The sequence below is a fragment of the Dipodomys merriami genome, unplaced genomic scaffold, assembly GCF_024711535.1.
Source record: "Dipodomys merriami isolate MVZ:Mamm:240054 unplaced genomic scaffold, mDipMer1.0.p SCAF_11, whole genome shotgun sequence".
In the NCBI taxonomy this organism is placed as follows: domain Eukaryota; kingdom Metazoa; phylum Chordata; class Mammalia; order Rodentia; family Heteromyidae; genus Dipodomys; species Dipodomys merriami.
Window position 1 is genome coordinate 26,026,761 of NW_027202382.1, and position 27,097 is coordinate 26,053,857.

Sequence of the window (27,097 nt, forward strand, 5' to 3'; positions counted from 1 at the left end):
TCTTGGAGCCAGGATGAGGAATGTTATCACTCATACCATACACAACCTTCTCTGTTCCAATCTAATTCTCTTGCTTTAAATACGGAAACAAAAAGTATAGACTTTCCAGGATTTTCAAGGTCACACAATGATAAAAATACAAATAATAAAAATAAATGATACCATTTTACTACATTGTAAGCATTATGACAAATTATCCTGTGTACACAAAGAAACTGCTCAAAGCCCAGGTAATATGCATAGGCCCCCATTATTACTAAACTTTTACACCCAATTATCTCTTCTATAATTTAGCCAGCCCCATCCTCAGCTAATGAGCCATAGACCCAAACAAGAGGACAGTTTCTTGGCCCTCAATCACTTGTTCTTGCTCCATACTTCCTGAACTTCCTAGATTAGGATCTCCTTGTCATTTCTAGAATGGAGTGGGAGGGAGGCGGGCAAGACTCAGAGCTGTAGTGGTAAGCATTTTTCATGGAATTAGTTCATTCTCCTTAGACTGCTTTAGGGATGGACTGGAGTTTAACTGCTTGAGTACATTTCAGTGGTTGATAAAAATTTCATCTTTGGCATCACTCAGAATCAATAAGACCCCAGTTCTGTTACTCACTCACTGTGGGACCCTGGCATCTTAAGTTCTTTAAACATCAGTTTAGTTATAAATAAAATATGGAAATATTACCTGTCTGGCAGGGTTACTAAGAGGCTTAAATGTAATAAAATGCACAGCTAGTACTTATCAAAGTAAACACAGTAAACTCCCAATAGATGGCAGCCACTGTTATTTGTATGGCTGTATACTTTTCTGACTGATCACACTGATAATTTTACCCATACAGATACTAGTAGTCTGAGGTTTTTATTTTTCACTGAATCTCCCTTGTTGATTTTGTGGTAGGAAAAAAGATGAATCCCTGCCGGGCGCTGGTGGCTCACGCCTGTAATCCTAGCTACTCAGGAGGCTGAGATCTGAGGATCGCAGTTCAAAGCCAGCCCGGGCAGGAGAGACCGTGAGACTCCTATCTCCAATAAACCACCAGAAAACCGGAAGTGGCGCTGTAGCTCAAGTGGTACAGGGCTTGCCTTGAGCTGAAGAGCTGAGGGACAGCGCCCAGGCCCAGAGTTCAAGCCCCACGACCGACAAAAAAAAAAAAAAAAAAAAGAAAAAAGATGAATCCGAGAAAAAGAAGAAAAAAAAGGAACAAATGTTGTAGTAGATGTGAACTGAGAGAGACTTTTAGAGAAGGGCAAAGCTTTATGTGCACAGAAAGTGAATGTAGACTCTTTTCCACAGGGCACAGGGTGAGAGACCAACGGTGGGGCCAGACAGGCTACTCCGAAAGCCTCAACAGAGGGAAAGGACACAGAGAGAGCTGGGTGTCAGAAAATGGGAGAGATTGGGAGTAAGGGGGAAAGCTGGACAGACTGTTTTTCATAAATTGTCTATACTGCAATGTACTGGCAGTCACAATAAGAAAAGAAGTAGCATGTGTTGAGAACATGCTACAAATGCACTTCTTAATCTTTAACCTACTACATGAGGTACTTATGTCCCAATTATCCCATTTTCCATATGCAAAAAATTGAAGCAAAGTGATTAAGTTAATGAGTAGCACAGGCAGTGTGGGAACCCAGGCAGTTCAGAAGCTGGTTTTCAACTTCTATCTAGTTCTGTCCTCCAGAGTGAGATTATAACTCAGATCACAAAAAAAGGAAGCAATCCCTCAAGGAGAAATACAACTTGAGTTTATTTGATTTTTGGCAGAAAGAAATTAATATTTATAAGAAGACAATCCCTCAAGTTATCAGTTTCTATTTACTATTCTAATTGCTACTCAGAACTTGACTCAGGATTAACAAACTGGGAGGGAGGAGGAGGAACCTATTATAAATCTTTTGTTCTTAGGAATCAGAAGACTAAAATGGTAGTCGAATGACCTGGCTTAGAAACAGTGAGGATCCCAGACACAAAGAGAAAAGCACCTTAGGCATTTGGTCATGGGACTAGAACAGAGGAATTTAGATCTAGCTGGCCCAGGGACACAAAAAGAGTGCAAGTGATCGGAATTCAACTACGTCCCATTTTTAATGAGCAAAAGCAAAAACTTACCCAGTATTGGAAGTGATATGACAAAAGTTTCAGAAGAAAATTTCCTCTTTTACAGAGAGGCTTGGAGGATAGATGCAAAGATGTACCTTCATGCTCAGTGCTCCAAAATAGCCCAACTTCAGATAGTGCTCACAAAGGACTAAGCACAGCCTTGGAGAGCACCCAGCCTGAGGCCTTCATGACTGGAGCCATAGACACTGAGGCCTAGGGCAAGGAGGGCTGGCCCAACATGAATAAGAGAACAGCTGGACCTGGCAGGTGCTCTGGCTTCTCAAGTCACTTCTCTTCCTTTCCTAATGAACAGATTGCGTCAGCAAAGTGACCGTTCCTCCTTAAATGTGGATCAACTATATATAACTGTAGCTTTTAATATGTGAAACCTGCCTCATATCAAAATCCATGTCACTGTAAATACCCCATGAAAGTAATAAAATGACATACTGCCACTTAGAGTAGCTACTACATAATTGTTGTTGTTTGTTTTTTCACTGGTCCTGGGGGTGAGAACTCAGGGCCTGAGCACTATCCAAGGCTATGCTGGGCACTATTAGCTCAAGGCTAATGCTCTACCACTTGAGTCACAGCGCCACCTCGGGCATATTCTGAGTAGTTTATTGAAGATAACAGTCTTACATACTTTTCTGCCCAGATTGGCTTCAAACCACAATTGTCAGATCTCAGCCTCCTGAGTAGCCATGATTACAGGCATGAGCCACAAGTGCGTGGCTCACAGTTTTTAAGTGTAAAGATTTTGCATAGCAGGGCTGGGAAGGTGGCTCAGTGGTAGAACGCTTGCCTTGCAATGCATGAGGCCCTCGGTTCGATTCCCCAGCACCACATAAGCAAAAAGAAAAAGGCCGGAAGTGGTACTGTGGCTCAAGTGGTAGAGCGCTAGCCTTGAGCTTAAGAACTGGGGGACAGCGCCCAGGCCCAGAGTTCAGGCCCCACAACCGGACCCAAAAAAAAAAAAAAAAAAAAGATTTTGCATAGCAAACATTTATTATACTTTACAGATTATGTTATAGCTACAAAGTCTTGTACTCCCTACGTTTTCAGCAAATCAACATGTATCTTATGAAGGTATTATAAAAATATGAAGTATTTAAATATATTCAATAAAATAACAAATACATGTCTTGGTGGTATGATTTTAAATGGCAATTTATTTTTTTAATCATATTTTGATACAAGCATATAAAATTATATAAACAAATAACAGGACACATGGAAATAAACAAAACTCCTTCATAATAAAATAAAAAGTAGGGGCTAGGAAGGTGGCTCAGTGGTAGAGTGCTTGCCTTGTATGTATGAGGCCCTGGGTTCGATTCCTCAGTACCTCATAAACAGAAAAAGCCAGAAGTGGCAATGTGGCTCAAGTGGTAGAGTTGCTGCCTTGAGCTGAAGAGCTGAGGGACAGCGTCCAGGCCCAGAGTTCAAGACCCACAATGGATAAATAAATAAAAAGTAAAAATGAGGCATTTGTATCCATTGTACGGGGCTACATGTTGTAGAAATGCCAATGGACTTACCCACCACAGGCAATAGTCTAAGTTTATGTAGTCATCAAGGAAAGAGATTCCATCCAAGTGGAAGGAAAGCAATTCAGAAATCAAATAACTACATTCATTTCAGAATAAATTTAGGACAATTAAATCAGAGAATTTCTGTATTATAGAAATGTTATGTTGGGGCTGGGAAGGTGGCTCAGTGGTAGAGCGCTTGCCTTGCATGCCTGAGGCCCTGGGTTCGATTCCTCAGCACCACATAAGCAAAAAGAAAAAAGCCGGAAGTGGCGCTGTGGCTCAAGTGGTAGAGCACTAGCCTTGAGCTGAAGAGCTAAGGGACAGCGCCAGGCCCAGAGTTCAGGCCCCACGACCGGACCCAAAAAAAAAAAAAAAAAAGAAATGTTATGTAATAACATTTTTCTTAAAGTATAGGAGAAATGAAATGGTTTAATTTCAACCAAAAAACTAAAATGTAAATTTAGAGAAATCATATAACAAATCTTACATAAATGCTAAAATACCATTTTTTCTCATTTTTCTGTAGCAGCTACTTTAGTCTAAACACAACTCAAGTAGGTTATATAACAAGTTAATTCATTATACCTAAGGCTTAACATTACAATCTTCATAGTTACATTAAAATAATACTAATATATAAATATGGGTAGACAGCTTCTCACCTCGTCTTCCTTCAAACACATCATTGATTTCTCTCAGCAGTGTTGACATGTCACTAATTTGAGATTCCCAAGCTTCACAAAATACATCTAGGTTCTCCTTAGCAATTTTGCTAGACGGATGCAATGTCAATGTCTCAGCAGCAGAAATTATCTAAAATACACATAGAAACATAAAACACACAGCCCTCAGAATCACAGCATAGACAAAACTTAAGTCTGCAGTGTTCCATTCAATTAAAAAAAAACAATCATGAAGTGATTTCCACACTGAAGTCCCATGTTGGGTAACATGGAGACACAGAACAAAATCTATATTCCTTATAATCTGACCTATAACAGGTGTGTGTTATATAAATCTTCATTCAAGCACTTTATTCAAGGAAAACACAGTTTCACTAGTTATTTCCACAGCATAATTCATCCTCAGCCTATAAATAATGTATTGTACATAGCAGTAGAAGAGGTTGTAGTAAGGGTAGTAGTGGAAGTAGTAATGAATGGCAGATAGCAGTAGAAATAGTAATAATGTTTCATAACTATAAGAACATGGTAGATACATGCTTGAGATACCATGTCAAATGCTTGATAGAAAATAATTCTCAAAAACAGCAATAAAGCTGGGTGCCAGTGGCTCACGCCTATAAGCTTAGCTACTCAGGAGGCTAAGAAATGAAGATCATGGTTCAAAGCCAGCCTGGGCAGGAAAGTTCATGAGACACTTATCTCTAATTAACAACCAGAAAATCGGAAGTGGTGGTAGAGTGCTAGCCTTGGGTGAAAAAGCTCAGAGACAGCACCCAGGCCCTCAGTTCAGGCCCAGGACAGAGGAGACAGAGACAGAAAGAGACAGGGAGAGACGGAGAGACAGAGAGACAGAGAGACAGAGAGACAGAGAGAGAGAGAGAGAGAGAGAGAGAGAGAGAGAGAGAGAGAGAGAGAGAGAGAAGAACAAGAACAAGAGCAAGAAGAACAAGAACAAGAACAAGAAGAGAGAAATGCAAAAAATGCTAGCTTCTCAAATAAGTACTATTCTCATTTTGCACGCCGAAACTGAATCTCAGAGATGCTAAGGAGCTTGCCCAAGATACTTGGATAACTAGTATATGCAAAGCTGGCATCTAAACTCAGATCTACCCAGCTGAGAGTCTATGCTCTTTACCATGTCACATTGCCTCTCACATAGCACACGTGAAGTAATCATCCTGACACTTGTAAATATCACCAGATAGGCTAAATAGATACACTGAATAAACTGAAAGAATTGTGGCAAGAGACTGCTATGTTTTCATCAAAATTTGTTTAGTCTTCCTGGACACACAGCAAGATTGTATTTCCCAGCCTCCTGAGAAGTGGGGTATGGCTGTGTGACTGAGTTCTGTCCATTTGACTGTGGGCCATCACTTCCATGCCCACCTCCCTCATGCTCCTCCTCAGTGTTCTCCCCAATTCCATGCATAGGATTCAACAGGGATTCTGAAGTTCTAGGGGACTGGCAAGCCACAAGATGGGAGGAGCCTGGATCACCAAGATGAAGGAAGTCATGACACCAGATTTCAAATAAATGAGCAATCCATTGTCACCAACTAGGACTTAATATAAATGAAATTATATATTAAGTCACTGAGATTTACAGGCTTCAGGTTTTAGCACAAAGATATACCAGTTAAAAATCAGGACCTCATCTTGGTATGTGAGTATCAGCTCCTCTCCCTCCCACTGCTTTCACCCCCATTCATGACAGACTCTGACTTTGTCTGGTTGTGAGGTTTATAGACAGGGGTATTAATTATATCAAGCATGTGTCGATAAATGTTCACAAAATCATTTTAGGTGGTAATGAGAGAGAGAGAGAGAGAATCCCACTAACATTCTAGTAGGAGTTTAGAACAATAAAAAGTATACAAGTAAAGTAAATGTAAAAGATGGTAATGCTATGAGGGAAATTAATGACAGGGCAATATAGATGTAACAGCATTACTAATGGGTGATGGAATGTCTCTATTATATAGGAGTACTCACACTCACATAAATATGCATGCTTGCAAGTGGTAAATATATAGTCATTCACCCATGTTCCTGGGGCTGGGGAAACAGCTGTGAATGAGACAGATAAATGACTGTTTTCATGAGGCTCACTTTATAATAAAGGGAGACCAACAACTTAAAATATATAATTATGCTGAGTGCTGGTTACTCACACCTGTAATCCTAACTACTCAGGAGGGTGAGATTTGAAGCCTGCCTGCGCAGGGAAGTCAATGGGGCATCTTATCTCAAATTAACCACCTTAAAAGATGGAAATGGTGAGCTAGGTGCTGGTGGCTCATGCCTCAGGAGGCTGAGATCTGAGGATCATGATTCAAAGCCATCCCAGGCAGGAAAGTCTGTGAGACTCTTATATCCAATAACCCACTCCAAAAACCAGAAGTGGCACTGTGGCTCAAGTGGTAGAGTGCTAGCCTTGAGCTGAAAAGCTGAGGGACAGCCGAGGCCCAGAATTCAAGCCCCACAACCGGAAAAAAAAAAAAAAAAAAAGAGAAAAGTGGTAAAATAACAACAACAACAACAATAATTATAATCCAGTGGTAGAATGCTAGCCTCAAGCACAAAAAGTGGGTGATATTGCCTAGGCCATGAGTTCAATAAAGAAAGAAAGAATACTTACATATATATACATACACAAATAAACAATATATAATTTGAATGGAAGATAATTTTGAAAGGAAGAAATGATGTGCATACAAATAAGGGTAAGAAGGATGGCAGTATTCACAGAATTTTAAGTTAGGAGGGAATCTAGGGAAAGCTCTTGGCATATGGCATAAGACTCAAATACAGTGTTTCTGAAGTAAGCGTGTAACCGAGACAAGTGGACAGACCAATGCTGAAGCCTTGGCTGCTCCTAGTAAGCAGAGATCCTCTGCAGATTATCACTATACAAGTTCTCTAACACAGCTCCTGCTTCCATTGTGTCTAGTTTCCTTTCTCTGAGGTCAACTATACACCAGAGATCCAAAGGTGCAACCTCTATCATAAGAATAAAATTGAAACTTAAAAACAAGTCCTTTTGGTTGGCCATAATAAATACAACAAGAACATTGGAGAGATGCACTTCAGAGCTTAAGATCTAAAAAAGAAAGGACAATATGTTCTTCACTTTTTCCCTTAAATTATATTTGTCAAGGCTAGTATTAAACAGGACATCAGTTTTAAAAGGCTTGTGAAAATTACAGAGACAAAGTAATATTACAGAAAATTCAGGGGAAAAAAATCTTTATCAACTAAGGAAACAGAATTTTTATTTCTGCATATTCCCATATAATCACCTTGTAAAGTAGCAATTCTAGTATATACACAAATCTGTATGCTGCTTGTTTTACTTAACATTTTAACAACATTATCAACACCTATAATTCTAGTTATCATAATTTGCCTAATTTAAGAAAATGTCACGACATTATTTTATTTTTTAATATTCCTCTGTCCTTAGGAATTATTAGGTCAGAAATATGTGAATATTTTTATGGCTTGTTACATAATGATACTTTATTTTCAAACACACTACAATTTCATTTTAAAGAGCTTTGTTTTGAATAGATATAAACCTAAAGTGTTCTAGATGGACCAATCTCTAGTCTGGCAGAAAACTAGATAATGCCAGGGAATGTCAGTCATGTGCCAGCATATTACTAACAAAAATACTATTATCTTTCTTCTCAGGAGATTTGACTTTGTTATGCAGAACCCTAACTTCCTCCCTCACCATCTATGATGACTGTCAAATAAGAAATAATATAGAGGAATAACCTGCCATCATCATACCTGTTGGCCAGTCACTTGAAATGTCTCTTCCGCATGTATACATGTTATTTCAAGAGGTTCTGTCCCAGATACATGTCTTAACAATCGGCAGGTCTACAAAAAAAAGCATATATATAGTTTAATTTGTACACTCTCGTCTTTCAGAGTACATAGGATCACCTTATAACTTAAAATAAATTTACATTCTACAAATAAAATGTAGTAAAATTGATTGGATTTGTATACTACATGATTAGTATACTGCACTGGCCATAAAATATTTTTATGATAAAAAGCAGAAATAAAAGTATAGGATTTTGCTTTTATTTCCTATTGGATCACAGCAAGGTGGTTACAGAAAGTTAGTTAGCACCAGCAGCAATTTTTTTTTCCTGGTCCTGAGGCTTGAACTCTGGGCCTGGGCACTGTCCCTGAGCTTCTTTTTTTTTTTTTTGTCAGTTGTGGGGCTTGAACTCTGGGCCTGGGCGTTGTCCCTCAGCTCTTCAGCTCAAGACGAGCGCTCTACCACTTGAGCTATAGTGCCACTTCCAGTTTTCTAGTGGTTTATTAGAGATAGGAGTCTCACGGTCTCTCCTGCCTGGGTTGGCTTTGAACCGCGATCCTCAGATCTCAGCCTCCTGAGTAGCTAGGATTACAGGTGTGAGCCACCCGGCATTGAGCTTCTTTTGCTCAAGGTAAGTGCTCTACACTTGAGCCACAGCTCCACTTCCAGGTTTTTTGAGTAGTTTATTGGAGATAAGAATCTCATGGAGTTTCCTGTCCAGGCTGGCTTCAAACCACGATCTTCAGATCTCAGCCTCCTGAGTAGCTAGAATTACAGGCATGAGCAACCAATTCAAGACCAAAGGAATTTTTGAAAGGACTGAGTGGTATGCATGAAGTCTGTATGAAGAAATCTGGCTCAGAAAAGCCACCAATATCTTACAACTAAACTCTGAGTTACTGTAACTTACACAACCTTTTTATCAACAAGTAATACTTCCCATCATGATCAGTTAAACACACTTCTAGTCTTAAGAGTTAACAATGGGCTAGAAAGAGTAGGATAATAAGAAAAAAAGCCTCCATCACAGGAAATTATTGAAAACCCTGAAGCTGAATATGAAAACATTTTAAAATCTTGTTTTACTATTAAAAGAGAATTTCTACAGGATTCCTAAAATTAGCAAGTTTCCCTACAGTCATAATATTTGGCTTATGCTGTAACAAGATCAAATCTTTCAACAGAACCATGCCTACAGTCACTTAAGGAATGTTCTTCAGGGGCTGGGAAGTTGGCTCAGTGGTAGAGTGCTTGCCTCGCATGCATAAGGCCCTGAGTTCGATTCCTCAGTACCACATAAGCAGAGAAAAGCTGGAAGTAGTGCTATGGCTCAAGTGATAGGGTGCTAGCCTTGAGCTGAAGAGGTGAGGGACAGCGCCCAGACCCAGAGTTCAGCCCCCACAACTGACTAAATAAATGAATAAAATTTTTAAAAATGATTTTTAAAAAGAATGTTTTTCAGACTTTCTAGGCTGCTATGTAACAAGTAAAGGACAACAAGCTAGTCCTAATGATCTAAAGACTATGTGTGAGCTTGTACATGTGTTGGCTAGGGATATCTTATACATACACAAGTATACATGGCTTATGGTTAGTTTCTCAAAACTAGAATATATCCAGGATTTTCATTAGGCAGCAAACTCAGAACACCAACAAGCAAAGTGAATTTACAAAGAAAGTGATAGCTGGAACACAGGTAATACAAAACAGATTAGAGCAAAGAAGGAATGGTGGGCTAGATGTCTACCTTCCTCCCTCCCTTCTTTCCTTCCTTCCTTTCCTCCTTCCTTCTTTCCTTTCTTCCTTATCCCTTTCCTCCCTTCTCAAAAACACTTTTTTTTTTTTGGGGGGGGGGTCCGGTCGTGGGGCCTGAACTCTGGGCCTGGGCACTGTCCCTCAGCTCTTCAGCTCAAGGCTAGCACTCTACCACTTGAGCCAGAGCGCCACTTCCGGCTTTTATCTTTTTGCTTATGTGGTGCTGAGGAATCAAACCCAGGGCCTCATGCATGCAAGGCAAGCACTCTACCACTGAGCCACCTTCCCAGCCCCTTTCGTTGTTGGGTTTTTTTTTTTTTGGGGGGGGGGGGTCCGGTCGTGGGGCCTGAACTCTGGGCCTGGGCGCTGTCCCTCAGCTCTTCAGCTCAAGGCTAGCACTCTACCACTTGAGCCACAGCGCCACTTCCGGCTTTTTTCTTATGTGGTGCTGAGGAATCGAACCCAGGGCCTCATGCATGCAAGGCAAATACTCTACCACTGAGCCACCTTCCCAACCCCCTCAAAAACACTTTCTGACCTGGGAGACTGACCTGTTTTAGACATCACAAAGACGTGAGGCCAAACTGCTGAAGTGTGACCTCAGAGGAGAGAAGTGAGGAGGGAAGGGGCCTTTATTCCTTGTTCCTTCCCTGCAGGGTCACCTTACGCTGCCCAGGCCCAGATCCACAGCCTCTTAAGGGAATTCTCAAACAGATTTCCAGGTCTTATCTCCTCTGTTAATTTGGACACAGCTATGTTATCATTAGCCCCAATTACTGCATACTACTCAATGTTTTCCCACATTCTCTTTAGGTAGTTGTGACCCATTCACTTACTACACCCTCTTCAGATCATTATAATGTGAGTACCTTTTCTGTCTGAACAGATTCAGGCAGAAACAAACTGATACAATGTATCTCCACTGTTTTACCCCCAAAGTCTAATCTTTCAATGAGGATAAAGATTAAGAAATGCATTTGTGGGTTCTAACACTGTGTTATTGTTGTGTTTAGAGTCCAGACTATGGTTAAAATCATACACTTTTTTAAATAAGTTTTTTTTATTGTAAATATAGTGTACAGAGGGGTTACAGTTATGTGAGTAAGGTAATGAGTACATTCCTATCGAGCATTGTTACCTCCTCCTTTGTTTTTCCCCTATACTATCTCTTTAAAATAGCAAAGGAGAGAGAGAAAAATGTTCAGATAAATTAACCAAAAACTGCCTTGTCCTAACAGTCCCTCATGATACTTTATTATGAACTACAATTTCTTTAGCAAGCAAACATATTACTCACCTCAATGAGCTGTTCTTTCTGTTCAGAGAGTTTACTCGCATATTCAGCCAAAGCCTCTAACTTTCCTTCTACTCCAGTAAGTTTTAATTCTTTTAAGACCACATGATCAGCATGGTATTTTAATAGATCCGTTGCCAGCTGCATGGCTGTACTATGAAGCTGCAGATTGGGGGTGAAGGGTGATGGAAGACCAAAAAAAAAATAAGATTTTGTGGTCAAGCACATGAAAAGCTGTATTAAGAACTATAGAATGGAAGTCGCCAAAGCAGCCCCACTTGATCAGCTATAACCTCTCCCCTGGTTAAAACTGTGTAGTACTGACAACCTTATCAGTCCTCCCAAGGGCAGGGCCATGTCTATTCATCTCTGAATCCCCTGGAACCAGCAGTACTGCTGTTTATAGATGACCTAGTCATCAACCTCTTTCCCACATAGCTTCTCTCTTAGTTAAGAATGTTTCTGCTACTAGTAAATTTGGTGGGGAATGGAACAATATTAAGAGTACAATATTCAGATCACTAAAAGGAAAGTGATATTGACATTTCTGATCATTAAGAGGTTTTAAGCGAGATATCAGTGGCTCCCACCTATAATCCTAACTACTCAAGAGACTGAGGATCATGAGTCAAAGCCAGCCTGGGCAGAAAAATCCATGTAACTCTATCTCTAATTCACTGCCAAAAGCCTGGAAGTGCTTCCAAAAATTGGAAGAGCACTAGCTTTGCACAAAAAAGTTGAGGGACAGTACCCAGAGTCAGAGTTCAAGCCCCAGTACTGGCACATAGATCAGAGCCTGAGTTCAAGCCCCAGTACTGGCACATATAACAACAGAACCTGAGTTCAAGCTCCAGTACTGGCACATATAACCGAGCCGGAGTTCAAGCCCCAGTACTGGCACATATACAAAAGCAAAAGATGTCTTTAGTATAAGTTTGAAGAGGTATCACTATGAGACTTGGTTAATTGAATATTCAATAAGAGGATACTAAATATCTACATCATGGCAGATACTGTACTAGAATCTAGATATACAAAACAGGTTGGTTACAATCCCTGGCTTCAGGGAATTACAATCTGTCTACCTACAGTTGCTATCCAGAACTCTACTCTCTAAAACAAATTAGGTCTCAGCAGAAACAACAGTTAAAAGGGTTTCCAAGGTTTTATTTCATGTTGAGAGGAATAGATCTTAAACATTCACTCTCATTCGATATCTTTGGCGGTTATTCATCTCTAAATCTTTTGTTGTATTTATTTTATCTAATGATGTGACAGTTACCCAGAAAAAAGATCGCTTTAAAAACAAAAATGTTTTAAGAAAAAAATGTGAATTAAGCCTATTTGAATGAAGCAATTTCTTTTTTCCTGGAAGCAATCAAATGTCAATTCAAATTATAGGACTTTCTACAAAATTAACAATAAGGTTGTCTGCATTCATGCAAACAAGCGGTAATAATTACGGACAGAAACAAAGGCACTGAAACTCACTTTCCTTTAGAAACTAAATGCCATATAAGAATTGAAAAAGATTTTGTTTAACCAGCAGGGCCTTAGAGAGTACCTACCATCAGTCACCTCTTTATTTGTGCCTACGATACAGGTCTATAGGGACTGAGTGCATTGCCAAGGTCATGTAACTCTTCAAATGGTTCTGGGACAGCTTGTTAATAATTGTGAGAGAAGCAGAGAACAAACATGATGCTCCTGCTTTGTACAAGTCCTGACAGCAGCTTTACAAAGATCATCTCACTTAATCCTTATAAAAACTCTTCAAGGATGACGTGGCTATACCCATATAGGAGCTAAGAAAATGAAGCTCATGGAAGTCACTGGATCTATAGGATTTCCACCTGGTTAGTAAAAACTGAATAGGATGAAATAAAATGGGTAGCCTTGTTTTCAGAGCAGAGAAAGCCGTATTTGATATCTAACAGGATGTTTAAAAATTGAGGTTTCAACAGAGGTGTCAGCTCCAAGTTAAGATGTAAAACAGATTACCAAGTATGTAATATATAAAAGAAATATCCAAGACCTTTCATTCTGTTGGGTCATGACACACTTCACTAATATCAAAGAATCATTAAATTAGAGACATAAGAGAAGAGAGGTTATTGTAAGGATCTGTCTAGAGAGCCAATGGGAGCTCATCAGGAACTTCCCCCGCCCCCCAAGGTGGAGGGAGCAATATGACATGACAATGTTATTATTGGGGCCAAAAGACACATGGGAACCTCTGACAAACACACTAAAGCATCTGTGAGAGAGAAAGCCTTAAATGACTATTGAGCCCAAAGCCATTTTACAAGGGCACCAGTCACCAAGAGCACCCCCCACCCCCCTCCAATTTTCTATCTTCTTCCTGTGTTACAACCTGGCAAAAATAAATAATAGCAGCTATATCATGGAAGATGAAGGGTTAAAAAGAAAGAGAAGACATCACCCTAAAAGTTCTAGGTGGGGCTGGAGAGAAGGAAATAGTCAAGTCCTACAACTGAATGAGGTAAGATATACTGATGAGTACATTTGGAGTGAACACTCTGATTTCTGTACTGAGATTGTGTTTTATGACTGAAAAAAGGGATTGGTGAGCATTTCCTCTAAAGAGCCAAGAAGGCAAATATTTCAGGCTTTGCAAGCTACACGGGCTCCACTACAACCAGCTAACTATGTTACAGACAGCAAACAGGACACTATATATATATATATATATATATATATATATATATATATATATATATATATATATATATATGGGCAAGATGTGTTCCAAAACACTACTTACGAGAAGAGTCCACTGATTATATATAAATAAACCCCTATATGACTTTCAATTCTCTGCATGGCCTTGTACTTGCTAGGCTGGAGCTACCACTAAGCAATAGCTCCTGCCTTAGTTTTCGCTAGTTAATTTTGGATAGGGTCTCACTTTTTATTTGGCACACACCTCAAGGATAATCTGCCTACTTTAGGCTCCCCATAGTTTCACACAGCATGCCCTGCTTCCCTCTGTGGAGGGAGAGTCTCACAGATTGTGCTGATCCTCCTAATATGACCCTTCCACATATCTTGAGATGATAGGCATAAACCACTGCACTTGGCTATGGATTAAGGAAGGGTCTCTCAAATTTGTCTGTATGGGTTGGCCTTGAACCACAATCTTTCCAATCTCAGACTTCCAAATAACTGGCTAGAATTAAAGGTATGTATCTCTGGTGTCTAGCTTACAATCAATATTTTGAACTTTTCTATTATTTCCCCAAACCTCCATACCCTCTCTGAAGTAAAAATCCACTCATTTCTGCCCCCTGGAAACCACAGATATGATTTGTGGCACTGAATTTGTTTTGACTTGCCCAGAATTTTTCATTTAGGATGTAATATAAATAGGTAGGTAGACAGACAGACAGACAGACAGACAGACAGACAGACAGACAGACATATTTTTGTGCCTGGCTTTTCTTTCAGCTTAATGTTTTCAGTGATTCATCCATATTGTCAAATATATTAATAGTGTCCCTTTTTACTGCTAAATAGTATTTGGTAGTTATTCCAAAGCCATTTATCAATATTCCTCTTGATTAAACTTAAATTGATTCCGGATATTAGCTGTTATAATAAAACTGAGAGAGAGAGATATATAAAGAATGAAAGAGAAAGAAAGTATAAGCTTAAGGATTCAGCAACTAAAATACTTAGCTTCAAACTAATAGTGCCAGAAGGAATCTTTTAAACCATTTTCTAGGCACAGGGACATGCTAACACCCATCTACTTCACACATTTCACATAACATGAAAATTAGAAATGAATTGTATGAGGCTAGATTTCACAACATACTTACTTCTTTCTTAAGTTCATTGAGACTGTGACTTATTTTCAAAATACTGAGTTCCAGTTCTTCAGCAATGCTTTTTGTTTTCTTGCTTTGCTAAAAAATTTTAAATGGTATATATTTAGGGTTAACTTATCTCTTAAATGTTATTCTAATTTTACATAAACTATAAATTATAATAACCTTTAGTAACACAACTGCTTTTTAAAGTAAAGAGTGGAAAATAGGATTCTGGTAAATCATTGCACCTTCCAAACTGTAAAAAGTTGATTTAATTTTAATCAATACATTTTTATGTAAGGAATTTCACATTGTGCTTCTTTCTCTGTTCATAGTTCCTCTAAAGCTGAAGTTCAAGATTTCTCCTTAAGTCTGTCTTTAAAATAATTGTTACTTAATTCAGCCCAGAATTATTTTATTTGGGCTTCTTCTATCTCCATTTGAATTACAGATACATTGATGACAACTTCAAAGATCTACATCTGAGATCTTTGGAATCTAATTTCTTTAAGCAGTTTTATGTCAGGATCACACACAGGGTAGATACATCTGCCTGGTTCTCAACCAATGATGGAAATATGGAAATATGGATGAGTTCAGAATGTATTCATCCCCACCACACTCAGAAATAATAGAGAACTATGGGATATGCCAATGCCTAAGATACAAAAGCATTCATAGGTCTTTGTATTATATAAACTGTCTTGTAGTTGCTTTCCACAGATCTAAGGCATAGTCTTATGAATAAAATAAACCACAATGATTGTATGAGCTGCATCCAATAATGTATGGCTACAAACTGTCCATTGGGATAAGTCTCAACTAAACAGATGAATTTTTTAAACCTATTTTTTTAATTAAGTTAATCATGTCTGAAATTTATCTCTTTTATTTTCTGTCTGGACTGTTCATCCCTTCACTATTAACACAGTTAAAACACAAAATTCCATTTGTCGTTAGGACATTACATAAATGTCTGTTTCTCACAAAGGCTCAGATCACTTAATCTAAGTTAAATCCTCTCTTAATCACTCAATTTTTTTTCTCTAAGTAACCATCCAAGTTTGCTATTGCATATTCTTTTTGAATTTTTACTTTTTGTCTGTTTCAAGCTGCCTTCCCTGTTAGACATATGGGTGGCCCATGAACATTGGGGTCACATCTGATTTGCTCCACTTGAATCCATATAGTGCATAGCATAGAATGCAGCAGGTAGCAGGTATTCAATTCTCTGTGTGAGTAAATCAAAGTGAAATGCCAGAATCTTTACGAAGTGTACTTGATTCCTCGCTCTAAATGTGTCCCCACTTTGAAACTCTCTCAGCACATGGCCTACACCTTATCTCCTTTCCTTCTTTCCTTCCTTCCATCTTTCCTTCCTTTTTCTTTCTTTTTCCTTCCTTCCCTTTTTTCTTTCCTTTCTTCCTGTCTTTTCCTTCCTTCCCCCTCTCTCTCTCCTTCTCTCTCTCCCTCTCTCTTTCCCTCTCTCTCTCCCACCCCCATGTCTCACCTCTACCTAGACTTTTCTACATTGTAAAATAATTCAAGGGAATGACTTTTTATCTGATTCAGCTTTGTATTTCTAGGGCCTGGCATATAAAAGATGCTCAGTAACAACTGTTGGGGGAAAAGTGGATGAAAAGTCCATTTGGCAAACAGAACTCGAGATTTGAGTGCTTGTGAAGGATGGTGTTGCAAGTTGAAGTACTGATAGAATCAGACTCCCAACACAGCACTCCATCATAAGGAACTCAATACTCAATGTTAGCTTAAAATTTAACACTGAGTCAATTTATTCTTCAGACATACTATCACACAGATAATGCAAATTATGCACAATTCTTTTATACCACTCTACCCTAGGGCAAGATTCCCCATCAGTATGAGCACTTGCCCTGTTCTAATGTCATTACAATATCTGAGACATCTATGATTCATATCTACTCTTCATTGATATCAGGTTAGTTGCCAGGAAGTAAACTGCTGCTTCCCTCTTCAAAATTTCAACCACAAACACGTTCAGATTTTTTTTCTACTCCTGCTGTGCACTGTAAGCCATGTGAAATACTTTTCTGGCATAGCCTAGGTCAAAGCAGTAAAAGGTGCCAGAGACATGTTTCAGGCTGTCTCCTGTTTATGTATCTACTGCTGTGAGATCCCAGAACATGCTTCCCATCATCATTTACCAGTCCTGCCCAAAGAGTTTCCCAGATGAACCCTATTTTAGGCCCAAGAAGTGACTTCATCAGTTTAGACTGGGAATCTGTGTAAAGGACAAGTATCTTTCACCTGCCTGCTAGATCTACCCTTGTCTTTGTTACATCTAGACCTGAATAAATGTTTTAAAGCACTAAATTAGCTGTCCTCAGAGTTAAAAACTATTCACATCTGAATGGCTCCGGTAGTAAGATTCAGATCACGAGAGCTTCTAAGTACAGATCTACTTCTCTGCTCTTTACTCTGAAGAAGCATTTTAGAGAGGAATCTTTCAGAAGTGAGTTTGGAGTAAGAATGGGGACAAAAGAGTGATATCGTAACATATAATCCAGCCGGACCATAAGAAGAATCAATAGTGCTAGAAATGTCAGGTACAGTGAAGATATTTTGGTCAATTGAAAGGAAGAAAAGGGATGATGTATTCTTGTCCCATGCTGGCCAAATTCATACTCCTGGTGAGCTGTGTCAAGATTTACTTTGACAAAAACATTTCTTACAGCTGGGATCCACACAGAAATGAATTGCTGCAGTTCTGTTCTCGCCTGAGTTGACAATTCCAAGATGCGTTCCCTGTGCTCATGGCTGGTATAGGCAGAATCAGTGAAGTCCTCTGTACGTTCCAAAATGATTTCCAAGGTCCCAGAAAGATTTTCTTGGGAATGAAAATAAGGATTCTCCCGAAGAGCATCAATATTCATCTGAGAACGAAAAGGACATACATCCACATGAGTACTCTTACCTAACCAAAACAGGCTAACAAACCCCAGGAAACCATAGCAATTTATTTCCCAGGTTGATAGAAAATAGAGCCTTCAATGATAACTGCCTTCTGCAGTAACCTAGGGGAACAATGCTCAAGAGTCATCAACGGCAATACAAAGTTTCAGTCCACAGTTGTTAATATAATGACATTTTCCAGGAGATCAGTGAATACCAAGACAGAGAGAGAACCACCACACAGAACTGGAAGGAAAATCAAACCAGCCTCCAGGCAGATGATCTGGACCTGAGAAAATAGCTAGGCAAAGTCCTGAAAGGTATGTTATACCCAAATACAATGTGTGCTGAAAGCTGGTGGGAGTGAGGGTGGAAGGTGTGGTAGGTAAAACGGACTAGGAAATGCATCTACTTTGACTCAACTATTTCAACAAAAACTGTTCAAGTCACCTGATTAATCTCCTTACATTTTTTTTATGTTCCCAACAGCATCTCATTGGTCTAAACATCCTCTGCCAGAAGACCTACATAACTTTGATTCTGCCCCATAATCTATACTTAAGTCTTCCCCATCTACAGAATAAAGCCTTAACTTCTAGCACAAAATCATTCATGCATGTGCACACACAAACACACAATATCTAGGTCAGTCTGTCTTACCTCATGAGCTCCAATGCAACCTTTTGCTTCAGCCAATGTTTAGAGTTCCACAAAAATGTAATAAACATGACCACTAATGTACTCTTTCTCTCTCAGCTTTCAAAGATCTGCTTCACTGTTTTTTGTTGTTGTTGTTGTTTGTTGTTGTTTTTGGGTCCGGTCATGGGCCTGAACTCTGGGCCTGGGTGCTGTCCCTCAGCTCTTCAGCTCAAGGCTAGCGCTCTACCACTTGAGCCACAGCACCACTTCCAGCTTTTTTCTTTTTGCTTATGTGGTGCTGAGGAATGGAACCCAGGGCCTCAGGCATGCAAGGCAAGCGCTCTACCTCTGAGCCACCTTCCCAGCCCGTGCTTCACTGTTTCAACTTTAACCTCTAGTCCATGAAATATGTGACCCAGGGAAGTTGGACCAAGAGGCAAAAAGCTCACAATGTATGGTCTGACAAGGATAGCTTACATTTTGTTTGCATGTTAAAGTACTGTCACAAATTTTTCAAGTTTACGTCTGACCTGTTTAAACATGAACCATGAAAACACCAAAGTTTGCAAAGGCCATCTAGAGAAGTCTGCCACCACTTCTCTTGGCCTAGGTTGCGTCCAATCATCTCTCCATTCTAAGTACTCAGAATGTTTTTTGAGCTAAGAATAAATGTGGATAATAGCTATGGAACGCACAATGGGAATCTGAAAATTCAAGAACTTACATAATGGAACTATAAAAAAGTTAGTTATGTGGTACTCACATCACCACTTATTCTTTTTAGGCTTTTTTGCTTGTTTTTTTTATTTTCCTTTTAGAGAGAACAGATGAATATTTTCAAACAGCAACCAAGAAGAACATTGTGGGTCTTTTTAAGAACTATTCACTTATGCTTTCAAAGTTTTGCCCATTTATTCAGAGGCATAGCTGAAAGGTAATAATCGGAATAAATGGACAAGAACCAAAAGCCCAAAGAAGAGTTTACAACCCATTGTCTTTTGTCCTTACAAAATGCAAATAATTATGTTCACCTAAAAGGACAGTTAGGATTTAAACAAGATAATAAATTCATTAAGGGCATAGACCTAAAAATATTGTTTCCATTATTTACCCAGTTCCACCTTTAACCTTCTTCATATACAATTAGAAGTCAATGTGCAGTCAGGAGGATAGAAAGAAAACCATCTTGTCTCAGCCCTGCTTGCTAGAGTTGGGTATTGCTTAGCGTATCAGATAACTCTCCAGGGCCTTGGCTTTCCCATCTACTAAATGATGGTATTATAATAGATGATTTCCTAGGATCTTCCCTCAAATTTCTGACTGGAGTCAAACCCCAACCATTTCTTAGCCAGAAAACTACTTTCATCTCTGTCTCTCAGTCACCTCAACAGCACCGTAGTTCTTATGAGGGTTATATGAGCTCACATGTTCAAAGTACTCAGATCAGGGAGGGCACAGAGTGAGGACTCAAAAATGTTAGTGTGGCTAACATTGAGCTGGTGGCTCATACCTCTAATCCTAGACAATCATGAGGCTGAACTCTGCGGATCATGGTTTGAAGCCAGGTCAGGCAGGAAAGTCTGTGAGACTTTTATCTTCAATAAAGCACCAAAAACACCCAGAAGTGGAGATGTAGATCAAAGTGGTAGGGCACTAGCCTTTTTATTTTTAAGTTGTAATTGTTGTTTATGCTATTATGATTGCTACAGTCTCCAACTATCACCCCTCTACTACAAGCCAGAGCAGGAATTCTAACAGAAATGACTTACTGCTTGTATGGCACTATTCAATAACATGAGTAGGAAACATCCTTCTATACAGGAGGCTACCAACAAACCTTAGAGTCAAAAGAGCCAGAGTAGCTACTATAAGCAAAGACTAGTATTCTTTATGAATATAACACTAAGTCAACATTACTGAACATTATGTTTATTTATAGTGAGGCATTGCTTTTAAGAGATTTATCGGCTTTTGTGAAGCAGCATTCTTCATCATTATACAAAAATATGGACACTCCATATAATAACACTCCCTTAAAATGGCAAGAAAAGCATCAAAATATATTCAATCCTTACCTTGAACTCTCTAATGCCAGTAAATATACTGATTGATGATATATCCATCTCTCCACTTGGCTTACTGTCAGTCACAATCTCAATGACCTTATCCAATGCCACTTTCATTCGGTCAAACACTCCTTCTTTGTTTTTATGGGCTGATTCACAGTTGGGATGCCTGAGACACGTCTTCAAAACAATTGAGGGGTTTTTTTTTTTTGAATTTTAGTATTTGACCCATATAGTATTACATAAAATCTTACAGAGAACATGTCATGCTAATAAAAATGGTTCTTTACCCAAATCTCCTGGATCCCTGGCTCCCCCAGCTGCCTCTCCTCACTAAAGCGGAAGCAGGATGAGTAAAAAGTGATAGCAAGGTTAAGTGAAAAAACGCAGAGCAAAATCGTATCTGTATAGTATAATATTACGTTTACGTAAACATGGCTATTCAGCATGGCTAAAATTAATTATTTATTTATTTAGGAACTGTGGATTGAACTCAGGGCCTCATGCTTGTTTGGCTAGAACTCTGTTACTTGAGTCATGCCTCCAGCCCAGCTCTTTGTGCTGTTTGGAAATGAAGGCTAGTGGATTTTTTTTTTTTTTTTTTTTTTTTGGTTCAGGCTGGCCCTGAACTGCCATCCTTAAAATTGCAGCCTTCTGAACAGCTAGAATTACAAAGGGGAGCCACTAGTGCCTGATCATGCCTCATACATGTATGAAGTTTAAAAGAAGAAGGAAAAAATGCACAAGATGATATATAATTATGACTGCTGCACCTTTGAGTTAAAATAAAAACCACTCAAAACTATCCAATGGACTACATAGAAACACGGCTTTCTGTGAAGTCTCTGCTTTTATGGATGCATTGATTCTAGCAGAGAAGTAAATGAGCTCAGGTAAATGTTCTAAACAAACGGCTAGTGACACATTTACTAATTCATTCTTGAATTGTATAAATTTGCTAATCAACAGCTGTTTGAAAATATAAGCTCTTGATTAATAATTTTGTAAAAATAGAAAACGAAACTAGAGGTTAGAATTTATTGACCGAAGGGCTGATTCTGATTCACACCCCACAGTTAATTTAGCTAATCCTAACTTATACAGCTCTTTCTAGCAAAAGTACACTAGCTCCTTGGGGGAATTAGCAAAGCCTACAGGGAGTGACTAAGACTGATAGATATGTCCTCACAGCACCTGCTTTACCCTGTCTGCCTAGATGCTAAATCAAAGTTCCTCATAGACTCATTATTGTGTAAAACTAGGGAAGAAAGTTAAGCATTCTTGCAAATAACTGAGGTTTGACTCTTTAGGCCTAGGTTCTTAGTTACTACTTTAATCTCTTTAAAAATGTAAAGTGCATAAACTAAATGCTTTTGATCAGGTCTGCTAATCATCAATTTACAACACAGTAAAACAGAACCCTTCTTACCTTTGAAGCAGTTAGAAGCATCATTGTACCCTTTTCAAGAACTGCCCTAGCTGCTGCCATTCTTGCTTTTCTCTTTTCATCTTTCAAATCCTTTAAATAAAATAAAATGACTGAGTAGTCTATGATCACATAAGCAACCCAATTGTTTGAAAAATCAAATTAATTCATTAACAATACCCCAAAATTTAGAAACACTCTTTTTTTTTTTTTTTTGTCAGCCGTGGGGCTTGAACTCTGGGCCTGGGCGCTGTCCCTCAGCTCTTCAGCTCAAGGCGAGTGCTCTACCACTTGAGCTACAGTGCCACTTCCGGTTTTTCTGGTGGTTTATTGGAGATAGGAGTCTCGCGGTCTCTCCTGCCCGGGCTGGCTTTGAACCGCGATCCTCAGATCTCAGCCTCCTGAGTAGCTAGGATTACAGGCGTGAGCCACCAGCGCCCGGCTAGAAACACTCTTAAATGAAGATAAAAAAAGAACATGGGATAGTTTTAGACACTGTCACTGTTTCAATTTACGTAATGATACCTAAAGTCTTTTTGCTTATGTGGTGCTGAGGAATCGAACCAAGGGCCTCATGCATGCAAGGCAAGCGCTCTACCACTGAGCCACCTTCCCAGCCCACAATGATACCTAAATTCTAAGATACCTATATTCTAAGAATGCTATGTTAATTTAGTTCATTTAGCTGAACCCTGGTAGAGTCAAATGGAAAGGTTTATAAAAGAGAAAGGACTTGAATTGGGCTTTCCAGACAAGTATTCCCACTGGAAACATATTTAAGTGTTACATATGGACCAAAAAAAAAAAAAAAAAAAAGACCTATGAGTCTGTACGCTGGCTTGTAAGACCAAGGTTATAAGCAAAATATCTAAACCAAGTGATTGGAAAAATAATAGCACCTTCATCCAAACTAGAGTATGAATTTATGTAAAGATTTTACAATGTGAAAGATACATACATTCTGTCTATCTCCAGTTAGATGTGCAAACTCCACCATCTCATTGCCAAACTGGCTGAAAATTTGGACAAACTCTTGAAAGCTATTTACTTTTTCTAGTCTTTCCATCGTTGCGAGAACCTGCAAAACACAGAATATCTTCTTATTAGGTGGCAGACAGGAGAGAGACTGAGACTTTCAAGCCTGAGTGGAACGAATGAGAAGGGGAATTCTAAAAGCTGAAGGAAAGCTGAAGAGGAGACAGAAAAGACGTAGGAGAGGGCCAGAGAAGCAGAATCTGGTTCAAAGACTTAAAATATTAAAGGATTGATTTGATTTAGGGTTAGGAAGGTTAAGCTTACTTGAAAATTAAAAGAAAAAAATTTCAAAATGATTCAATAAATGATCAAAATGATTCAAAATTAGGATCATTTTTGCAGTCAAGTCTAAAGAAGGAGAGAATGTGTAGGCCATGCTATGGTTGGGTATGATCTGCGTGCATCCCCACAGATTCTTGTCCTGGAAGCGTGGTCCCACATGATGTGAGGAGTGGGGGGGCCTGCTAAAAGGTAGTTAAGTTACTGGAGGTATTGCCTTGAGAAGAATTAATGTAGTCCTCATGCAACCCCTTGACAGTGGACTGTTATTAAAGACCATACTGGCCCTTCTACATTCTCTGGCTGTTTTGTTTTTTTGGTGGGTCATGGGGCTTGAACTCTGGGCCTGAGCGCTGTCCCTCAGCTCTTCAGCTCAAGGGTAGCACTCTACCATTTGAGCTATGGTGCCACTTCTGGTTTTCTGGTGGTTTATTGAAGATAAGTTTCATGGACTTAACTGACAGGGCTGGCTTTGAACCACGGATCCTCAGATCTCAGCCTGCTGAGTAGCTAGGATTATAGGCATGAGTCACCAGTGCCCGCCCAGCATGGTTTTCTGTCTTATCATGTGATCTTTCTCCCACCTACTCTTATCATGGTGACGTCATTTACTGTAAAGCTCCTGCTAGAGGCTGAGCAGATGAGGGTGCCTAATCTTGGAAAGTCAGCCTCTAAAAGTAAACTAAAGAAGTTTCTCCTTTATAAAGTACCTAGCCTTAGGCATTTTGTTACAGAAACAGAAGACTGGATAATGTAGCAATTAAATCTTCACAGACTAAGAAGGACTAAGAAGGCCCGGAGAGGACACACACACACACACACACACACACACACACACACACACACACACACGCACACGCACGCACGCACACGCACGCACGCACGCACGCACGCACTTCAAACACACACACACACACACACACACACACACACACACACACACACACACACACACACACACACACACACACACACACACACACACACACACACACACACACACACACACACACACACACACACACACACACACACACACACACACACACTTCAAAGACCCAGGATCAAAGGAAAGAATCGGAATCTTCTGAGGAAAATGGGAGGAAGGTCACCCAAAGAATGAGGAGTGAAAATGGAAGTTTACAATTTAAAAACAGGAAAACATTTTGGATCAGTCAGGGACTGCCTATGTTCAGTAAACTAATTACTAAGAAGCTCCAGACAGTAGGAGTTGGATAGGGTATGAATCTGTACAAGAGTAATTTTGTATTTACTTGACATAAAAAAATAAATAGGCATGAAACATATTTTCAAATACTTTTCTCTAAAATTAATACAGTACTGTATGTATTAAGTCAAACAGAAAGTTTAAAAAAAAACACAGATATCCTGTGTTTAATGAGGAAATGATGGATATTTGGCACATTAACCTGCCCTGGCAGCTCGGGAAGCACAGGCAATTAACACAGATAAGGCAGAGTGCCTTACTGAGCTGAGTCATCACTTTGAAAAAAGAGGAAGTTTGTTTCTTTCCTCTGGCATTACCTGATCCATTGCTCCAATTACTGTTTCTCTTTAAACTTATATCTTTTTGATTCAGCCAATATTCACCAGGTAGTTCTGTCCTGGATCCTATTCCTTCATTGGCTGACTGTCCACCTCTAGCCAGAGGAACCATTTAGGGAAATGTACAGGCAGGTGCTAGTGGCTCATGCCTGTAATCCTAGCTATTTAGGAGGCTAAGATCTGAGGAGTGAAGTTCAAAGCCAGCCCAGGCAGGAAAGTCGGTGAGACTCTCATCTCCAATTAACCAGCTAAAAGCCAGAAATGGAAGTATGGCTCAAGTGGTAGATTGCCAGCCTTGAATGAAAAAATGTGAGCATGAGGCCCTTAGTTTAACCACAGTATTGACACAAAACAGAAAGCAAGAAAGAAAGAATATCCACTCCTAGATGATCATGGATCAGGATCATCACCTGGAAGACTATAATGCATCTTAGACTTCTGCAATAATGCAGAAATATTTAGGACATTCTACATATAGAAATTTTGTAGTTGTTCATATTATAATGTCAGATAATTTATTTTAGTCTTAAGCATATACATTGTTGTTCTCTGACTTAGAAAAGAAAGTACAAAGAACTCAGCACTTTTATCTACTAGATTCTACTACACACATTAAAATGGTGCCAGTTCTTCCCAAATTGTACACATTAATAAAAATAAAGCTTTTGTCAATAAATATGAGCAAGTAGATAATACTTTTCTGAGAAATATTATTTGCTTTCGAAAGTTTAGACCTTATATACACATAAATTAAGAATAACAAGTATAGATGGAACACTATCGACGACAATTATTATAAACAATTATACCAGACACACACTGCCAAATTATCTGGAATCAATATACAAAGCACTTTAAACAACTCTGGAAGACAAAATATAGCAAGCAACATCAACAAAGAAAGTACCTTACTGCGTGATGTTATTATTTGTTTAATGACTACTCGGTCTGCCAACAACAACACCTTTGTCACTGAAGAAAGAAGTAGTCTTGCAGCCTTTATGACTCCTGTTTTGTCTGTAAAAATCGTGACCTGGCCATCAGATTCTGAATTCATGTTGGATACATCAGTAAGTGCCGCAATTGTTTCTCCTAACAAGAAAGGGAAAAGTTAAAATGGGGTTGGGGGGGAAATCCACTTAAAAAGAAGACTTTTCTCTGATCTTGACTATAACATACATGATCAAGAACAACTCAGATCTGAAGTCGAATTTCTTTCTCCTTGAAGATTCATATGACATTTGCAAATAATAAGAGCACACACTTCAGAATTATGACAAACGGTTGCTTCCACCCAGTTTGAAAAATATAGTTTTCATTTCCAGTGGCATGGCCAACCAACACACAATCTAAAACTCTCCTGCTCTGCAATACAGTAAGAAACATCCTAGGAGTCAAAGACCACCAAAAAATCACAGGAAGCAGTAGCAAGGAGCTAAGGCTTGGGCTGGGCTGGGCTGAGGGAGTTAGGAAGAGGTCATTATCAATTGCTACAACCTAAAGGAGCTTGGGTATAGAGATATCCAAAGAGAACACAAAGATGAGGCTTTGGGCCCAGGGGTATTTTCAATGAGGAGTCAGGGATGGAAGGAGGCAAAGACAATGAGCAAAATCCTGGACTTAGGATGGGGGAAGTAAATAAAACAAAACGAACCCCTGAGCATTCAAATCTGGGGCTGATCATCCCTCAGACCCAGCACACAGCACTCTACAAAATGAACTTCCAACCCTGGTAAACTCTCCTTCTCTGTTGGAAACCTTTTGATTTCTACAGCAGCAATTATTCATCAAAAAGTAAAACAAATGTATGCTTTCCTAAAAGATAAAACCAGGCTAGAAGCTTCCCCAATACTGCTTACTGTTCCAGTTAACACAAAATAAATAATAATATTTTAGTATTCAATAGAACGTTTAATTCCTAAATAAAACTGTAAATAATGATTGATTTTATCACAAAAAAAACCCAGGTTTATTATATACATAATGTCTTAGCCATTAGGGCAAGGATCTCAAGTAAAAGTATTCATGTTTTAATGGGCAGATACAGGATCTGAAACAACTAGAGGTAGTATTTAGAAAGATAGTTTGGTGGAAGTATGTAGAATGG

General features: G+C 39.1%; 1 protein-coding gene across 1 annotated transcript in view; it reads right to left on the bottom strand.

Moving 5' to 3' along the window:
- Window positions 1-27,097, bottom strand: part of Ctnnal1 (catenin alpha like 1) — a 63,205-nt gene that overhangs the window by 16,088 nt on the left and 20,020 nt on the right. The window contains exons 3-11 of the mRNA XM_070011261.1: window positions 25,898-26,082; window positions 23,069-23,188; window positions 22,114-22,203; window positions 20,694-20,864; window positions 17,760-17,960; window positions 15,055-15,141; window positions 11,216-11,374; window positions 8,121-8,213; window positions 4,299-4,449 (exon numbers count right to left, since the gene is read on the bottom strand). Of these exons, the coding sequence (XP_069867362.1) occupies window positions 4,299-4,449; window positions 8,121-8,213; window positions 11,216-11,374; window positions 15,055-15,141; window positions 17,760-17,960; window positions 20,694-20,864; window positions 22,114-22,203; window positions 23,069-23,188; window positions 25,898-26,082 (1,257 nt within the window). The remainder of the gene's footprint in view (window positions 1-4,298; window positions 4,450-8,120; window positions 8,214-11,215; window positions 11,375-15,054; window positions 15,142-17,759; window positions 17,961-20,693; window positions 20,865-22,113; window positions 22,204-23,068; window positions 23,189-25,897; window positions 26,083-27,097) is intronic.